The sequence below is a fragment of the Pogona vitticeps genome, chromosome 4 (assembly GCF_051106095.1).
Source record: "Pogona vitticeps strain Pit_001003342236 chromosome 4, PviZW2.1, whole genome shotgun sequence".
Classification (NCBI taxonomy): domain Eukaryota; kingdom Metazoa; phylum Chordata; class Lepidosauria; order Squamata; family Agamidae; genus Pogona; species Pogona vitticeps.
In genome coordinates, this window is record NC_135786.1 from 156,195,504 (window position 1) to 156,210,974 (window position 15,471).

Consider the following 15,471-nt stretch of genomic DNA (forward strand, 5'->3'; position numbering starts at 1 on the left):
TCTTTTCCCTCCATCTATAGAGACTTCAAAAAAGAGCTCATTTTTCATAACTTAAGAGCATGGAATTTCAAACAACACATATAAAACTCCTCAAAATAATTAGATTATATTTATTAGACCAGACAGATAATATTAAGGGAGATTTGAATTACACCATATCCCCTTTCCAGGAGCAAAGACCCCAATATCCAAAGCTGATCCAACAAGAGGTGTCATCTGAATTGTGCAGTATCCTATCTTCCTTCTCTTTCGGCAAGCAAGACACTAATATTCAATTATCATTTAGCACTTTAAAGGTTCTTAGGTAATGTACAGCAGCTGTCAGTCCTAAACTTTTGCAGCAAGCAACTGTAGCAGCTGAGGATGGGCGAGATGTTGACATGAAAGTTATAAATAAGGGGAAGTATAAGCTGCTCACATTTTGCAGTTATTTCTTCATAAGTGCAGCCAAACCTGACTGAGGAAGCCACTTAACAATACCAGCTCCAGGTACTGTAAAATGCATGTGCTGCTTTTCATGGGGAAAAGGCAAACATTCTATCCACTGAAAAATCATGTGTCCTTGGGTCAGGTTTGCTTATTATTTTTCTCAAGAAAATATAGGATTGAGTGAATGAATATGTGATTAACCTCTAAAGAAAGAGCAGAATTCAATATATTGCTTGAAATTGTGTCAATGAATGGTTTTGAGGTTGTTACTGCTTTTTCAAGAGATCACTGGGCAGCCATACAGAATGACCAAGATGGAATTATGTTTGTCTTTTATGGGTAGAAAGATGGGCTATAGATTTATCCTGTAATAAATTTAAGGGCTCAGAGCTTCTGCAGTTCTCCAAGTCTGGTTTGTCATGCACAAGTAAAAAATAACATGTGTATTTTCTAAAACATGTTTTTCATATAATACTGAGTGTCATCTTAAACATTGGTTGAGATGATGTAGTAGTCGCTCCCACCTCCCAGAATGTCTTGATTCTGTAAAAGGAGTAAGGATTTTCTTAGGCTACTTCTCAGCAAATCTGGCACTATCATGAGGCAAAGTAAGATAGCTGCCTCAGACAACAGATGACTGGGGTAGAACAACAGCCCAACAATTCCTCCTGAGCCCTTGGCCATTCCTTGTCTGGGAAGATGACCTGTTCTGTAACCTCAAAAACTAATCAATTATTTTTTAAGAGTCATGGCAAATGCCATCTTGTTCATCGTGTTAAAGTAAGCTTCAGATCCAGCCCAGTTCATTCTCCTACTGTGCAATGAGGGAACGAGGTACAAGTGTTGTTATATTTTTTTTATTATTATTATTGCCACGGGCAACAATTTAATTTGGGGATGGTCCCAAATCTCTGCACCTTCCACAAATTAAAATGAGTGTGGTTTTCTGCAAAAAAAGTTAATGACAGTTAATGCTGATAGGCTGAAAAAGCACAGAAACCACGGTCTCTTTTGCACTTGTGTCGGTCATTAAGCCATGCTAGATCAAAAGAAGTGTTTTCAGAAGCTCATATTCTACTGAAATTTTAGAAAAGAGTCAGAACAGAGCCTTAAATACTTTGACTTGACAATTCAGCTGGCAGCAGTGGAGTTTGCTTTTAGATGATTAAGATCTATCCAACTTGGTCTTGTAGAAAAGGCTTTTTCAAGTAATAACCAGGACAAACACACACACACAAATCTTTTTGTACGTCAAAGGCTTTTGTGCAGTCCAGTGTTCATAATGAAGTAATCCTATTGGAACCTTTTAAAGGATAGCACCTGACAGGGGCTCAGAAAGGTGTGGGTAGGAGCACCCTGGGGGGGGGGGAGGCTAGTTTGCTCCAGCAAATATGCCATTGAATTGCTGGCACAAAGAGTGAAACAACCCATCCCCACAGCTGATCAAACAGAGAGCTAAATGCCTGTATATTCAGCCTCTAAGGGCCTGTCTAGAGAGGGGAATTTGGAATAGTCTGGTCCACACCTAAAAGGTCCTTATCTTCATAGTGACCTATTTGATCTCTCACTTGAGTGATCTGTTCATTCACCTTGGAGCGGTTTATTCTCCTGTGAGAAGGGTCCATGCCGTTTTTTGGATGCTGTGTTACTTTCAAGCAAAGTTTACCTGGGTTACTCATGAATACATTTACCTGGTTTACTCACAAGTAAAGAGACAACAGCAGCATGAGTGAAGGTTGAAACTCTTCCAGGCCTGGCTGATGCAAATGCGCTTGAATGATGGAAACATTTCAATAATGTTGTTTATAACACCACCTTGTCCACATCTGGCAAGAAGACCAAAAAGATGACCAACTGGTTCGAAGCCCATTCGGAGGCGCTGATGCCAGCCATCAAGGATAAGAGGAGAGCTCTAGCAGCATACAAAGCCTGTCCTAGCGAGTACAACATGCAGGCTATCTGAGTTGCTTGTAGCAAAGTTCAACAGGCTTCCAGGAGATGTTCTAATTATTATTGGCTCCAACTCTGCTCTCAGATACAGATAGCAACGGACACAGGTAACATCAAGGGAATGTATGATAGTATCAAGCAGGCTTTAGGTCCAATACAAAAGAAATCTGCTCCTTTGAAGACTGCTACAGGCATGATCATCCAGGACTGAGCACAGCAGATGGAATGCTGGGTGCAGCACTACTCTGAGCTATATTCCAGAGAGAATGTAGTAACTGAAGAGGCACTAAATAACATCGAGTGCCTGCCTGTCTTGGAAGAGTTGGACAGTGAACTAACTTTAGCAGAAATAAAAGTGGCCTTGGATTTCCTCACCTCCGGCAAGACACCTGGGAAGGATAACATCCCTGTTGAAGTATTGAAGTGTAAAGAGATTGTCACCACTGAGCTGTGTGAAATCTTTTGTCTTTGTTGGAGAGAAGCTGGGGTACCACAGGACATGAAGGATGCAAACATCGTCACATTGTATAAGAACAAAGGAGACGGGGCGACTGCAATAACTACCATGGCATCTCTCTTCTCAGCATTGTAAGAAAGCCGCTTGTCCGTGTTGTGCTGAAGAGGCTCCAGGTGCTTGCAGACTGAGTCTATCCAGAATCACAGTGTGAATTTCGAGTTAATAGATCCACTCCCTCAGACAGTTGCAGGAGAAATGTAGGGAACAACAACAGCCACTCTTTGTGGCCTTCATAGATGTTACAAAGGCCTTTAATTTCTTTAGCAGGGATGGTCTTTTTAAAATACTTCCCAAGTTTGGATGTCCACCTCGTCTCCTTAACAGCATCAGGTCCTTTCATGAGGAAATGAAGGGCGCTGTAGTTTTTGATGGCTCAACATCAGATCCCTTTGACATCTGAAGCGGAGTGAAACAGGGCTGTGTCCTCGCACCAAATCTGTTTGGGACCTTTTTTGCTGTCCTGCTGAAGCACACCTTTGGAACTGCAACAGAAGGTGTCTCTCTCTGGACTAGATCAAATGGAAAGCTCTTTAATCCCTCTAGATTGAGAGCAAAGACCCAAGTCCAGGTGAAATGCATGCGGGACTTCCTTTTCACCAATGATGCAGTTGTTGTTGCCCATTTTGCCAAAGACCTCCAACAACTCATGAATTGTTTTAGCAAAGCCTGACAAGACTTTGGATTAACTATCAGCCTTAAGAAAACATAAGTAAGGTGTCAGGTTGTGGATTCACCTCCCTCTTTTACCCTATTCATACAAGAATTGGAGGTTCATTACTTCGTATACCTTGGTTCAACAATCTCTAACACTCTAGATATCCAGCTGGATAGACGCATTGGCAAAGCAGCTGCCATGTTCTCTAGTCTCACAAAGAGTGTATGGCTTAATAAGAAGCAGATGGCATATACGAAGATCCAGGTCTATAGAGTCTGTGTCCTGAATACACTCCAGGTACTGCAATGAGTCCTGGACCCTTTGTGCACAGCAGGAGAGGAAGTTGAATACATTCCATATGCATTGTCTCTGACGCATTTTTGGTATCACCTGGCAGGACAAAGTTCCAGATAGAGTAGTCCTAGAACGAGCAGGAATTTTTAGCATGTATACATTACTGAAACAGCGACATCTATGTTGGCTTGGGCATGTCATGAGAATGGCTGACAATGGCTAATCTAATCGTACCCAAATGTTGGCACAATACAAAACACTTAACTAGGGTTACAATTGCTTACATGTTTATTACGAAGTAAATCCCACTGACCTCAGGTGGTTTTCCTTCCCTATTAATAAGAGAATGATATGACACGGACCACTTTTATTTCAAAGATGTTATTATTATCCTTTCTGTCATGTTTTCCAGAGATTTTAGTGATGGAATCTCTCGCAGTAGCCAGCGGCAACTTCACAGTAGAGTTTTTCAAAAAACTGAATCAATCATCCCAAGGCAAAAATATATTCTTTTCACCCTCGAGTATGTCATTTGCTTTGGCCATGGTCTACCTAGGAGCAAGGAAGAACACTGCCAGCCAGATAGCTGAGGTAGGCTCTTCAGTTTGGTTGTGATGGCCCTGAATTTCAATAAATACAAGACTCGTCCTGTGGTTTCCAATGGTGGTGTTGGGTTTCAGCTCTCGGAAGCCCCAGGCAATGCAGGGATTCTAGGAACTGTACTCTAGAGGAATTTGGAGACTGGTAGAATGGAAACCACCCAGGTTGGCTGCTCTTTCATTAGACGTTGTTGCATGTCATGCAAATGTAGATAATGGCCACAGCAACAACAATAATACCAACACACATACAAAAGTCAGCCCAAGGAAAGAGAGCTAACCTGTCCTTTCAATACATGTACAGCAGGATGCTTTAATAAAACTCTATATGGATTCAGGATATGAGGTAAGATATTGTACATACATTCACTTCTGCCGAATAAACTTTTTAGTAAAGCCAGTCATTGTCTTGAAAACAGAGTTAAGGATTAAGAAATCTGGCAAGTTTTTGGACCTGAGTCTCAAGCCTTGAGTCCAAACCTCGAGTCCTTTTGCTCCCCGCCCCCCAGGCTTGGGATTCAAGACTTGACCCAAAAACTCAGACTATGAATGTGACGGCCAGCCGATAAGCTGGCGCATGTATAGCGACAGCAGGCAGGTTGCCGCACCTTCACCTGCTGTCTACCCGCACTACCGCCATTGGCCTACTTGCTTCCACCACTGCAGCCACCACCCACTGGCATCCTCTTCAAAGGCAGCAGGCCTGGCTTCCCATCCAGGAGCCGAAACCCTGCCTCCACCCACACAAGCCCTGGTCACATGTGCAGAGGCAGGGACCAGCTCCAGGAAGGGAAGTTAGCCTGCTGTCTCTGCACATGCACCTTCGAAGAGGAGAGTGGCGGGCAGCAGGTGGTGGCGGGCCCATAGGGACTAAAGAACACAGCTTGGAGAAATGGGTCCAAGTCATGAATTCCAAGTCAACCCAGAAATCCCTGAGTCGAGTCCAAATCAAGTTGCCAATGTGTTGACTTGTGTTGGACTCAACAGGGACTTGCATCTCCCCATCCCTGGCTGGAACTCCTGGATGATTATGAAGACATCTTCTATCCAACTTCTGTAACATCCTTTGTCATTATTCTTTTCACAACTCCATTTGCAGGTGCTTCATTTCCATTCAATAAAAGAAACCGAAAATTCTTCACAGGTAACGTAACCTTGGATGAGAACAACAATAAAAATTGTGTGTGTGGAAACTGGTTTCGTGAATTGTGGAACAAACTGGTGAATTATGGAAAAGGAAACCCCAGAGAGTCATTGCTTCAAATATAGTAAAGTTTAATCATTCTTTTTAATGGAAATTAATATGGGGGGGGGGAAGGGCCTGGGCAGTAGCATCTGTGTAAAATGGCCATTTTTAGCAGGGCATGGAAGGTGGTAAGGTTCCCTTGCTAAAGTTTTAAGCTGCCTCGGGTCCTTTTAAGGAGAAAGGCAGGGTAAAAATATTTTAAATACATAAAAATTTTACATGTGCATGTGTGCACATACTGAAGCATATCATACATGCAGTGCAATTGAACTCTTGTCTCCCTGTAAAGGAACCGGACCTCAGCAAAGATGATCTTGTCCATGTGGCTTTCCAGCAACTGATTTCTGAAATCAACCAACCCAGGGCCACGTATTTGCTTAAAACCGCCAATAGACTCTATGGAGAAAAGACTTTCAAATTCATTACAGTAAGTATTTATACTAAACTGTCATGTTTAATCTGAAATTAGTTTAAACTAAATCCAACTCTAATCTCCAAGATTACTTGGGATATATTCTTGTTATCCTAACCTCTTGGAAATGGTGGCTATAAAGGGCGACCAGATATTGCAGAGTTAAGGGCATGGACAGCCATGAACCCTCTTCATTTTTTGTGCTGCTCACAAAAAATGTGTAAGCTGAATGCCTTACATAGAAGGGTTGCTACGTCTCTGAGTGCTGGCTAGAACCTCAGGGCACTGCTGTGCTTCACCAGGTCTCCAGGCAAGGAAAACTCTCAAGGTGAGCAGCACTGGATGAATGGAAACTTTGGATCTTGTTTCTGAGGTGGCTTTAAGGCCCGAGCACCCATCTCCAGCCAGTCTCTGGCTAGCTCTGTGCTTGGTGGACTGGTGATGAGTAGCAGCATAAGGCTTCCATCTGTGTCAAGAGTACTGTAGGTAAGGCAGCACAGGATGTAATTCCTGTAACGTTGTGCCTACTATGATGCAGTAAGGATGGCACAAAGTCTTACTTTGCCCGTGCTGTTTCATCTTTGACCTGCCACCCAGCAGAGTTGTGGTGAGTAATAAGGAGCTTGTTGGCATCAGGCTCAAAGAAACCAGGAGTGGTACCTTCAGCAAACTGTTGCGATAAATTTGCTACACACTTTGAAGAGAAATTTGCTTGATTTTGCTTAGAATGTGGAGGTACCTAATACACCGTCTAGTCTGATTTCTTAGGAACAGTTTCAGCTGTTTCAGCCTAGTAACATGATATGATGCCTCAGTCAGTCCACACTGCCAAATGTAAGCTTGATACTTGCCCATCTTGACTGATAAGGTCTAGCAGAACTGGATTGTTGGGTGCATCCAGGGTGTGATATTTATTCCTCTGAAAGAAACAGCGGGGCCTCCTTTTCCTGCAGGTCACCTCCCTGGACCGGGAGGAATGTGAGAGCTACCACCCTATCATAAATATGGGCAAGGTTCTTGAGCATGAGGTGGCTGTGCAGCTTCAGCTATTTATGAATGGAACAAAGTAGTCTGACACATTTCAGTCTAATTTCAATCCAGGGGTCCAGAATAAAACAACCTTGGTTGCCCCAACTGATGACTTGCTAAGGAATAAATTGAAATAGTTTAGATGGAAATCATTGAACCAATCCTTGTTGATCATCCTGCACCTTTTGCTGGCATTTAATAGCATTAAGCATGGTGTCCTCCTGGAGCAGCAGTTAAGAATGGGAACAGGATGCTCTGTGTCATAGCAGGTCCTTTTCTATCTGTGGAACTCTTTCCAGAGAATGATACTGAAGGATTTATTTTTTTCAAACTCATGGCAATTAAGTTGGGGGTGTCACAGAGTTCCACTCTATCCCCTTGTAGCATTCCCCTTTATTATGTCAATGGTTCATGTTCTGTTCTGTTAATTGTTCATGCATATTCATTTTGCTGAGAGGCGGAGCCGAGAGAGATGTGATAAGAGGCGGAGCCTGAGATATTCAAGGGCGCAGTCAGAGAAAGGTCAGAGGGAGTGTGTGAGAGAGAAGTAGCTAGAGTGTGGAATTTGAGGAATTCTGAGGTGTGATTAAAGTTAGGAGTGCATTATCAAATAGAAGGTGGTGGTTAATAATAAATTTACTTAAAGAAGATATTCATGAATCAATTTCAATTTCTGTAATCAATAAACAAAAGTCCTATTTAAAAGACCTTGAAGTGTGGGCCTGAATCTTTATCTTCCTGAAGAAATGGTGATTTGGTGATCACCTGGTGGCAGCAGTGTAAAAGAGGGGATTGTTTGCCTTTGTGTGCTCTGAGTTTTGACAGTCAAGCAAGGGGCACGAGGGTGAACACCACACCCCTTTATTTTTTTTACATTCATATGAAGTTGTTGGAGACAGGTTGTTAAGCATTTGGGGGTTGAGTGACATCAGTCTGCTGATGGCACTCAGCTCTACCTCTCCTTAGCAGAGGCAGCTAAGGCTGTGCAGGTGTTGGACTGTTGTCTGGATGCTGCAATGGGCTGGATGAGGGCCAATAAACTGAAACTGATTCTTGACAAGACAGAAGCCCTGTGGTTCAATGATTCCCATTTAAATTCTTTAAATTGTTCTGTACTATTCTTGCTGTACTCTGCCCTCGGATCTTATGATATAGAGTAGGATACAGATAATACAAAGATGAATTCTCAGCAACTTCACAAACAATAACAACAAACCCACTGAAAATGCTGTTGTCCTCAAATAAGAATTCCCATCCTACTGTCGGCTAAGGCGGATGGGAACAACAGTACCAGAACAATGGGAGGGTCACACTTTACCCATCCCAACATAAACTGCTACAGACATGTAGGCTATGCACGTTGTCTGAAAAGGAAGTTCTTTGATGTATATTGGGCTGGTCACTTGACTGTAATAAATTCTATTTTTTCTATTCTTGATCTATATTGTCATTCTCCTTTTTTTGCTGCATCACACATTAGGTATGTGCAATATGAAGTGCTATACAGTGGTGCCTCACAAGACAATGTTAATTCGTTCCACGAAAATCGCTGTCTTGTGAAAACATCGTCTTGCGAAACACGGTTCCCCCATTGGAATGCATTGAAATCTATTTAATGCATTCCAATGGAAAAATCACTGCCTTGCAAAAATCACCCATAGAAAACATCATCTTGCAGAACGCAGTTCCCCATTGGAATGCATTGAAATCTATTTAATGTGTTCCAATGGGGAAAACTCGCCATCTCGCGAAAATCGTCCATAGAAAAAAAATCGTCTTGTGAAGAGCAACAGTGATCACAAAAACCAATTGTCTTGCGGATTAATCGTCCTGCGAGGCAATCTTGCGAGGCACCACTGTATATGGAAAAAAATCTATCTGAAGTCAGAGTCTTGATCCTGAAAAGTGAAGAGTGTATGCGGGTCTCCTACTGAGCCCTGGAAGTTATTCACATCCAGACTAAAATTCCATAGCTGTGCCATTGTCAGGGACCAGAGTACAGTCCGGGGTCAACCCAGATGGGCTGCAGTGAGATTAAAAGAATATGTTTTGTCTTTATACTTTTTAGGAATACCTGCAGCTTGCTAAGAAATACTACCACGCGGAACCACAATCAGTTGATTTTTTGAGGGCTGCAGAACAAGCCAGGAACCAAATCAACTCTTGGGTTGAAAGACAGACTGACAGTAAGTTCATTCTTTCCTTCACTGCAGACTCTGGTTCCAGGAATTTCTTTAGTGGCAAAGCTCTAGGCCTGCCCTTGTGCCTTGATGCTTTAAATCACATTGAGAATCAAAGGAATAATTCTCTCCTTTCTTCCCCACCTTTTTAGAAACAATAAAGTTGCTTTGTTCGACAAATCAAAGACACTCATCAGACTTGCCTCAGATTTTTCCCTTCCTTTAAATACTAGCACCAACATGTAGATCAGAACTGCATTGCAAAAAAATCTTGGTCCTAGGCCAGAATACTGAGAATGGGCTTTTTAACTATTACTTATTTGGGATAAAATTTGTAAATTGCACCAGGGCTGTACTATGAAGTTTGTGAAGCTTCTCAACTTTTAAGAATCTAGCCCTGATCAAATTTTTTATTTTCATTTATTCATTTTATTATTTTAAAAAAAACACCCTTCTTTTCTTCTAGCACAGGACAACCTGCTGTAATGTCAGAAAACCAAAGATAATTTAATAATTTATATTAAACATAGTGCTGAACTGAAACAATTTAAAATAATTTGAAAGCAGAGTGGGAAAGGAATGACCCTTTTGCAACAACCCAAACCAGCCTTGCTATCTCGCTATTCTGTTATAGTCAACAACAAAAAAATAATAATTTTCTAAGCATCCCAGAGGAAAACTACAGTTTAAAGGGGGAGCTGCTCTACTGAAATCAGTAGAAGAGACTTCCTTATAAAGAACTTGGCCCGGTTACTTTTTTTGGACTACAAATACCAGGCTTCCCTAGCCAGCCATTGATTGATTTTTTTTCTCCTTAGGCTATACTTATAAAGATGTACATTGTCTTTACTCTACCAGGATACCAGCATTTATGCTAATAAATGTACTTTTCATGTCCAAAAGACAGAATCCAGAATCTGTTGCCTAAAGGTGCCATTGATTCTCAAACTGTATTGGTCCTAGTAAATGCCATTTACTTCAAGGGACAATGGGAGAAAAAATTTCAGAAAGAAAATACCATTGAAAAATCTTTCAGACTGAGTAAGGTAAGCGTATAATGCTAATAACAGTGTGCCATCTTATTCAAGGCCAGAATACATAACATTAATTTACAAAAGCACTAGTAACTCTACACATAATCTCCAGAACAAACATACTAAAAGGAAAACCACAAAATCAGTACAGTAGTGTGTTTGTACACAATGTGCATGTACTTTTTTTTAAAATTACAATTGTTAACTGACTTGGAGATGACTTCTAGCAGAGCCAAATTTGCTTATATTGCTAAAGATTCCCTGCAATGTACACTGTTTTAATGTGGCAAGATAAATCCTGTAAAGTTTATCCTTGCTGTAACTAATATTTGTGCTGGAATTTTAGTAAAAAAAGTAAACAGGATATATGAACATTGTAAATGAAAGTGTTCAAAAGGTAGGGAAACTTGAATAAAGCAGATAAGATTAAGCTATAGTTGGAATGGGCAAAATCTGCTAATTATAACTAGTCTGTTATCCTAAGAACAGCAATCAGTTTTATAATTGATACTGTCCTGTTCCCATGGTGACCCCTGAGGTTAATGAGATGAAGCAGCAGCTTTGCAATTAAATGCTAAATATTTTCCCTCTAGAGCTGTTGTATCCGCACAATAATCTGCATACATAACTCACTTTTTACCTCTTGATACCAACTGCCAAGCAAACATAAGTTATACATTCATTACATGTTTACCCTGCCTTTCTGCTAAGGGATGGCATACAAACTTTTAACAGATTAAAGAAACATAAAAACACATTTGGCTATGTAATAAAATGAAGCAGCTCCACCATCAAACCATTAAAAACAAACAAAATACAATAAAAACCAAATAAATCTCCAAGGTTGCAGATTAAAACAACACAGCGGGGCTGGTTAATTTGCATCATAGAGAGCTGTGAAACTCACTGAAACATAATCAAGTGTCCCTTACTTCTTAAGCCATCTCCTTTTCAAACTGTGGAGCTGCCGTTTCATCAGGTTCAGATGTAAAACTGTGCATATTCAAACAAGATCGCCGGTCTTTGGATTTTCAGTACTACCCCATGGCGCGGAGACAGATGACCCGCCTAAGTAGAGATGTGTTACAGCCAATCAGTGGCCAGAATAGGGACTTAAAGTGGGAAAAGGAATAACATGTCTTCTAATAAACCAAAATTGCAGATCCAAACAAAGCCTGTGCAAATGATGTTTCTATGGGACACGTTTCCGGCTTTCTACGTTGAGACTTTGAGAGTCTACATTCTTGAACTACCCTATGTTAGCAATGACCTCAGCCTTTTGATCCTGCTTCCTGAAGACATCACAGATGAATCTACCGGTCTGGAAGTGGTAAAACCTTTCTTCATACCTTTCCTGGGGACTGTTAGACTCAACAGGCATATGTAAGCTTCAATTCTCTGAGATAGTTGAATTAAAAAGAGTGTCTTCGTTCTCCCATTTGTCTTCAAGAATATTTAGAGGTCCCACAAAGCATAAGCTTAAATACCTCTGACACAGTAAACCTATGAATACCAATTTGGAAGTAAGTCCCAGTAATTGTATAAAACTGCAGCCTTAGTGAAACTTACTCTGCATTTTTATACATAGTTATTGAGGGCAAAATCAGGCATTACAGATTATTATACCTCAAAACATGGTAAAGGTAAAGATTCCCCTTGACATTTTTAATCCAGTCGTGTCCGACTCTAGGGGACGGGTGCTCATCCTGTTTTCAAGCCCTAGAGCCAGCGCTTGTCCGAAGACAGTTTCTGTTGTCACATGGCCAGCGTGACTAGGGAACACCATTTTACCTTACCACTGAGGTGGTACCTATTTATCTACTTGCATTTACATGCTTTCGAACTGCTAGGTTGGCGAGGAGCTGGGACAAAGTGATGGGAGCTCAGTCCCTTGCGTGGATTCAATCTTATGAGTGCTGGTCTTCTGACCCTGCAGCACAGGCTTCTGCGGTTTAGCCCGCAGCGCCACCACGTGGAATTCCATGTTTTCTTAATCTACAAATTTAACAAGGTGAAACTTCTGTAATGACACCCAAAGGATTTTCCTCTTCTTCTGAGGGCTATTTAATACATCTATTTCTGCCTTAAGACATTACCTGCTCTGAGTTCACAGGGATTTACACCTAGGTGGCTGATATGTCCTCTTAAGGCAACTATGAATTGGCTCACCTGATACTTTTGAGCTGAAACATGTTTCAATCCCAGATAGCCGGCTCAAGGTTGACTCAGCCTTCTATCCTTCCAAGGTCGGTAAAATGAGTACCCAGCTCACGGGGGGGGGGGGGGAATGAGTAGCCTGCATAACTAACTTGTAAACCGCCCAGAGAGTGCTTGAAGCGCTTGAAGCACTATGGGGCGGTATATAAGCAGCACACTTTGCTTTTTTTCTGATTTGCATTTTTCTCTCCAGAAACTTGATCTGGAGGGTTGTTCCCCCCGCCCCCGGACGCCTAGACATCTTTGTTTTAAATTTTGCAATACGAGTGACCATAAATGTTTGGCTTAAGACTCAGAATTCACTTCCCCTGCCCCCATGAAAGCTGTGTTTTGGTTTCACCTTCTAACCAATTTTCTTATCTAACTGTAGCTGGAAAAAGAACTAACATATGAGAGGCTATCAATATGGACCAGTCCAGAAATGATGGAGAAAACAGATGTGGAGGTTCACCTACCGAGGATCAAACTAGAAGAGAGTTATGACCTCAAGTCTACTCTAAGCAGCATGGGGATGAAGGATGCCTTCAATCAAAACCAAGCTAATTTTTCAGGAATGTCAGCCCAAAATGACTTGGTTTTGTCAGAGGTATTTCACAAGGCCTTTTTGGAAGTCAACGAAGAGGGCACTGAGGCAGCAGCTGCCACTGCAGCTGTTATTGTAACGAGATCAGCAGTGCAGCCAATAAAAGTTGAAGCAGATCATCCTTTTCTTTTCTTTATCAGGCATAACAAAACCAAGAACATCCTTTTCTTTGGCAGATTCTGCTCTCCTTAGAACATTTCATCGCTTCTGCCACTTTATCAATAATCCTGTGCAGATAAAGGCTGGAATCTGAAGTGCACTTAATAAGGCAGGGGTTCAGCTAAATTCAGTACTATTTTCTGAGTATAAAATGCTTGGCAGCAAAGAAAAAAATATTGAGCCCTAGATTTAGACCTAATGTTGGTTTTAAGGCATACCAATATATGAAACCTTTCTGTATCATCTCTGACATACATCACTGTTGCCCTGTTTCTTTCAAAATAATAAAGGGCATACATTTATCAAAGAAAAAATGGTGTCGGGTCACTCTCGCCTTTTGAGGTCCCTCCCAGAGCCCCACTAATCATGGTTATCAAAACAAATGCAGCATGTGATGTTTTTCTCCTGGGTTTGGAGCTTTGCTATGAGCAAAAAAAAATTGGTGGATGTGATATTTCAGTGAGAGTGAAAGCATTAACATTTAAGAAACTCAAAAAAATGTGTGCTGATGGAGTATGTAGAATTTGAAAAGAAATGTGTAAACCATGTCTTGTAAAACTTACCTGAAACCTTGCACCCAATGTTATATTCACAGGGCATTATTGTTTATTTTGGCAAAGCCAGAGGTCAGAGAATGAGCTCAGTGGAAATGCTCTTTAAAACATATATTGGGAAGCATTCACAGATTTTTTTACAATCACAAGATCGATTAGTTGACTGGATGCATATCATGTATGAAGGTGATCCTGTTCCAAACGTGATGAGCTCTGTTAAGAAGATACTTCCACTCAATATATAGATGGGCAGTTTATCTTGTGCTTATCAGTCAGTCAGCAGTATAATACAGACTCCAATAATGTGGTTTGCTTCAATGTCAGACTCAAAGTATGTTGATAAAGAGATTGTTTCATACATACTGTTTTTTTCAGGGGATCATGTACTAACTTTTTTACTTGCAAACACTTCATTTTACCCAAGAACATTTGAAAAAAGGGGGCAATGTAGAAGATTCATTTTGAAAGGAAATCTATGGATATTTCTACATATCGACATGAACAGCAGCTAGAATGCACTGTAATTGAAATTTAAAGATGCCAGCCACAGAGACTGGTGAAACGTTAGGAAAAAAACCCTCCAGAACAGTCCGGAAAACCTACAACAACCATACAAAATGTATTATTTTCCTGTTTGTGTTCTTCACATGCTAAGAGGCTAAAGAAGTTATTTCAATATATTTTCACTAGTAACAACCTTGATATTTTTTCCATGCTTTTTAAGTAATGCTTAATATTGCTAATACTGTACTTATAATACTTTTACTAGGAGGTATATTCTCCATCTTTTGTTTTTATATGTACTTATTAGGCTATAAGCTCTTACATTTTTAGAATGTAACTTGGAATATTATCATTGTGCTTTTTTACCCTTACAAAAATCTTAATCTTAAAAGATATGCTGCTGCATTTTATATGCCTATAACTTAAGTGTTGACTCCTATAACTTTTCATAAGTTTGCAACGATGTATTTCTAAGTGTATGTGTATGTAGCTGTAAGACTTTTGGATTTATAACTCTGAAATATTTTGTGCATATGGAGCATAGAAGCAATGTAGATAAATAAAGCTTGTAGAAATAGATAAGCTTGTGATGTCTGAAATTATTGCAACAGTGAAAAGACTTAGTTTGATATTCAGATGAATATTGATATGATTGTATGTGATTATTTGCTTTGATTCTGGAATTAATGCTTTACTGTTGCTTATTGAATATGCATTTTATTTAAATACCATTTTTCCACCAAAGGTTGGGATGCTCCAAGTCAAATTTTGCTAGAAGGCTACTCTGCAAGGCCAGAGAACATGTAGCATTCTCAGGGGTGATGAACTACTTTCTCTCATAATTGCCCAAACTGGTTAGGACTGATAGGAACTGGAGTCCAACCATATCCGAATAGCCACAAATTCTCCAACAATGTAACAATGTCTTCCTGTACAGTATTGTATTCTGAACTTGCCATCAATATTTGGAAAGTTTAAAGTCTGATTACGCAGTGAGGGAAATGCTAATTAACTCACCTTCTCTTGCTGTGAAGTCACATTAGGACATTCAGTTTGATATAAGCGGCCCCACAAGCAGCAGAAAAAAATCCTTCTAATTGCAGTTCTAT

General features: G+C 40.6%; 1 protein-coding gene across 1 annotated transcript; it reads left to right on the top strand.

Annotated features, from left to right (window-relative positions):
* Positions 1–177: 177 nt before the first annotated feature.
* LOC110090625 (serpin B10) lies at positions 178–14,941 on the top strand. The gene is made up of 8 exons (XM_020814340.3): positions 178–489; positions 4,258–4,436; positions 5,544–5,588; positions 5,980–6,117; positions 9,200–9,317; positions 10,215–10,357; positions 11,508–11,675; positions 12,933–14,941. The coding sequence occupies exons 2-8, from the start codon at positions 4,269–4,271 to the stop codon at positions 13,335–13,337; spliced, it is 1,185 nt and encodes a 394-aa protein (XP_020669999.3). The 5' UTR covers positions 178–489; positions 4,258–4,268; the 3' UTR covers positions 13,338–14,941.
* The last annotated feature ends 530 nt before the right edge of the window (positions 14,942–15,471 follow it).

Coding starts and splice junctions, on each gene's coding strand:
- LOC110090625 (XM_020814340.3), top strand. CDS start 4,269: ATGGAATCTCTCGCAGTAGCCAGCGGCAACTTCACAGTAGAGTTTTTC. Junction 4,437..5,543: donor CTGCCAGCCAGATAGCTGAG/GTAGGCTCTTCA, acceptor CTCCATTTGCAG/GTGCTTCATTTCCATTCAAT. Junction 10,358..11,507: donor AATCTTTCAGACTGAGTAAG/GTAAGCGTATAA, acceptor CCAAAATTGCAG/ATCCAAACAAAGCCTGTGCA.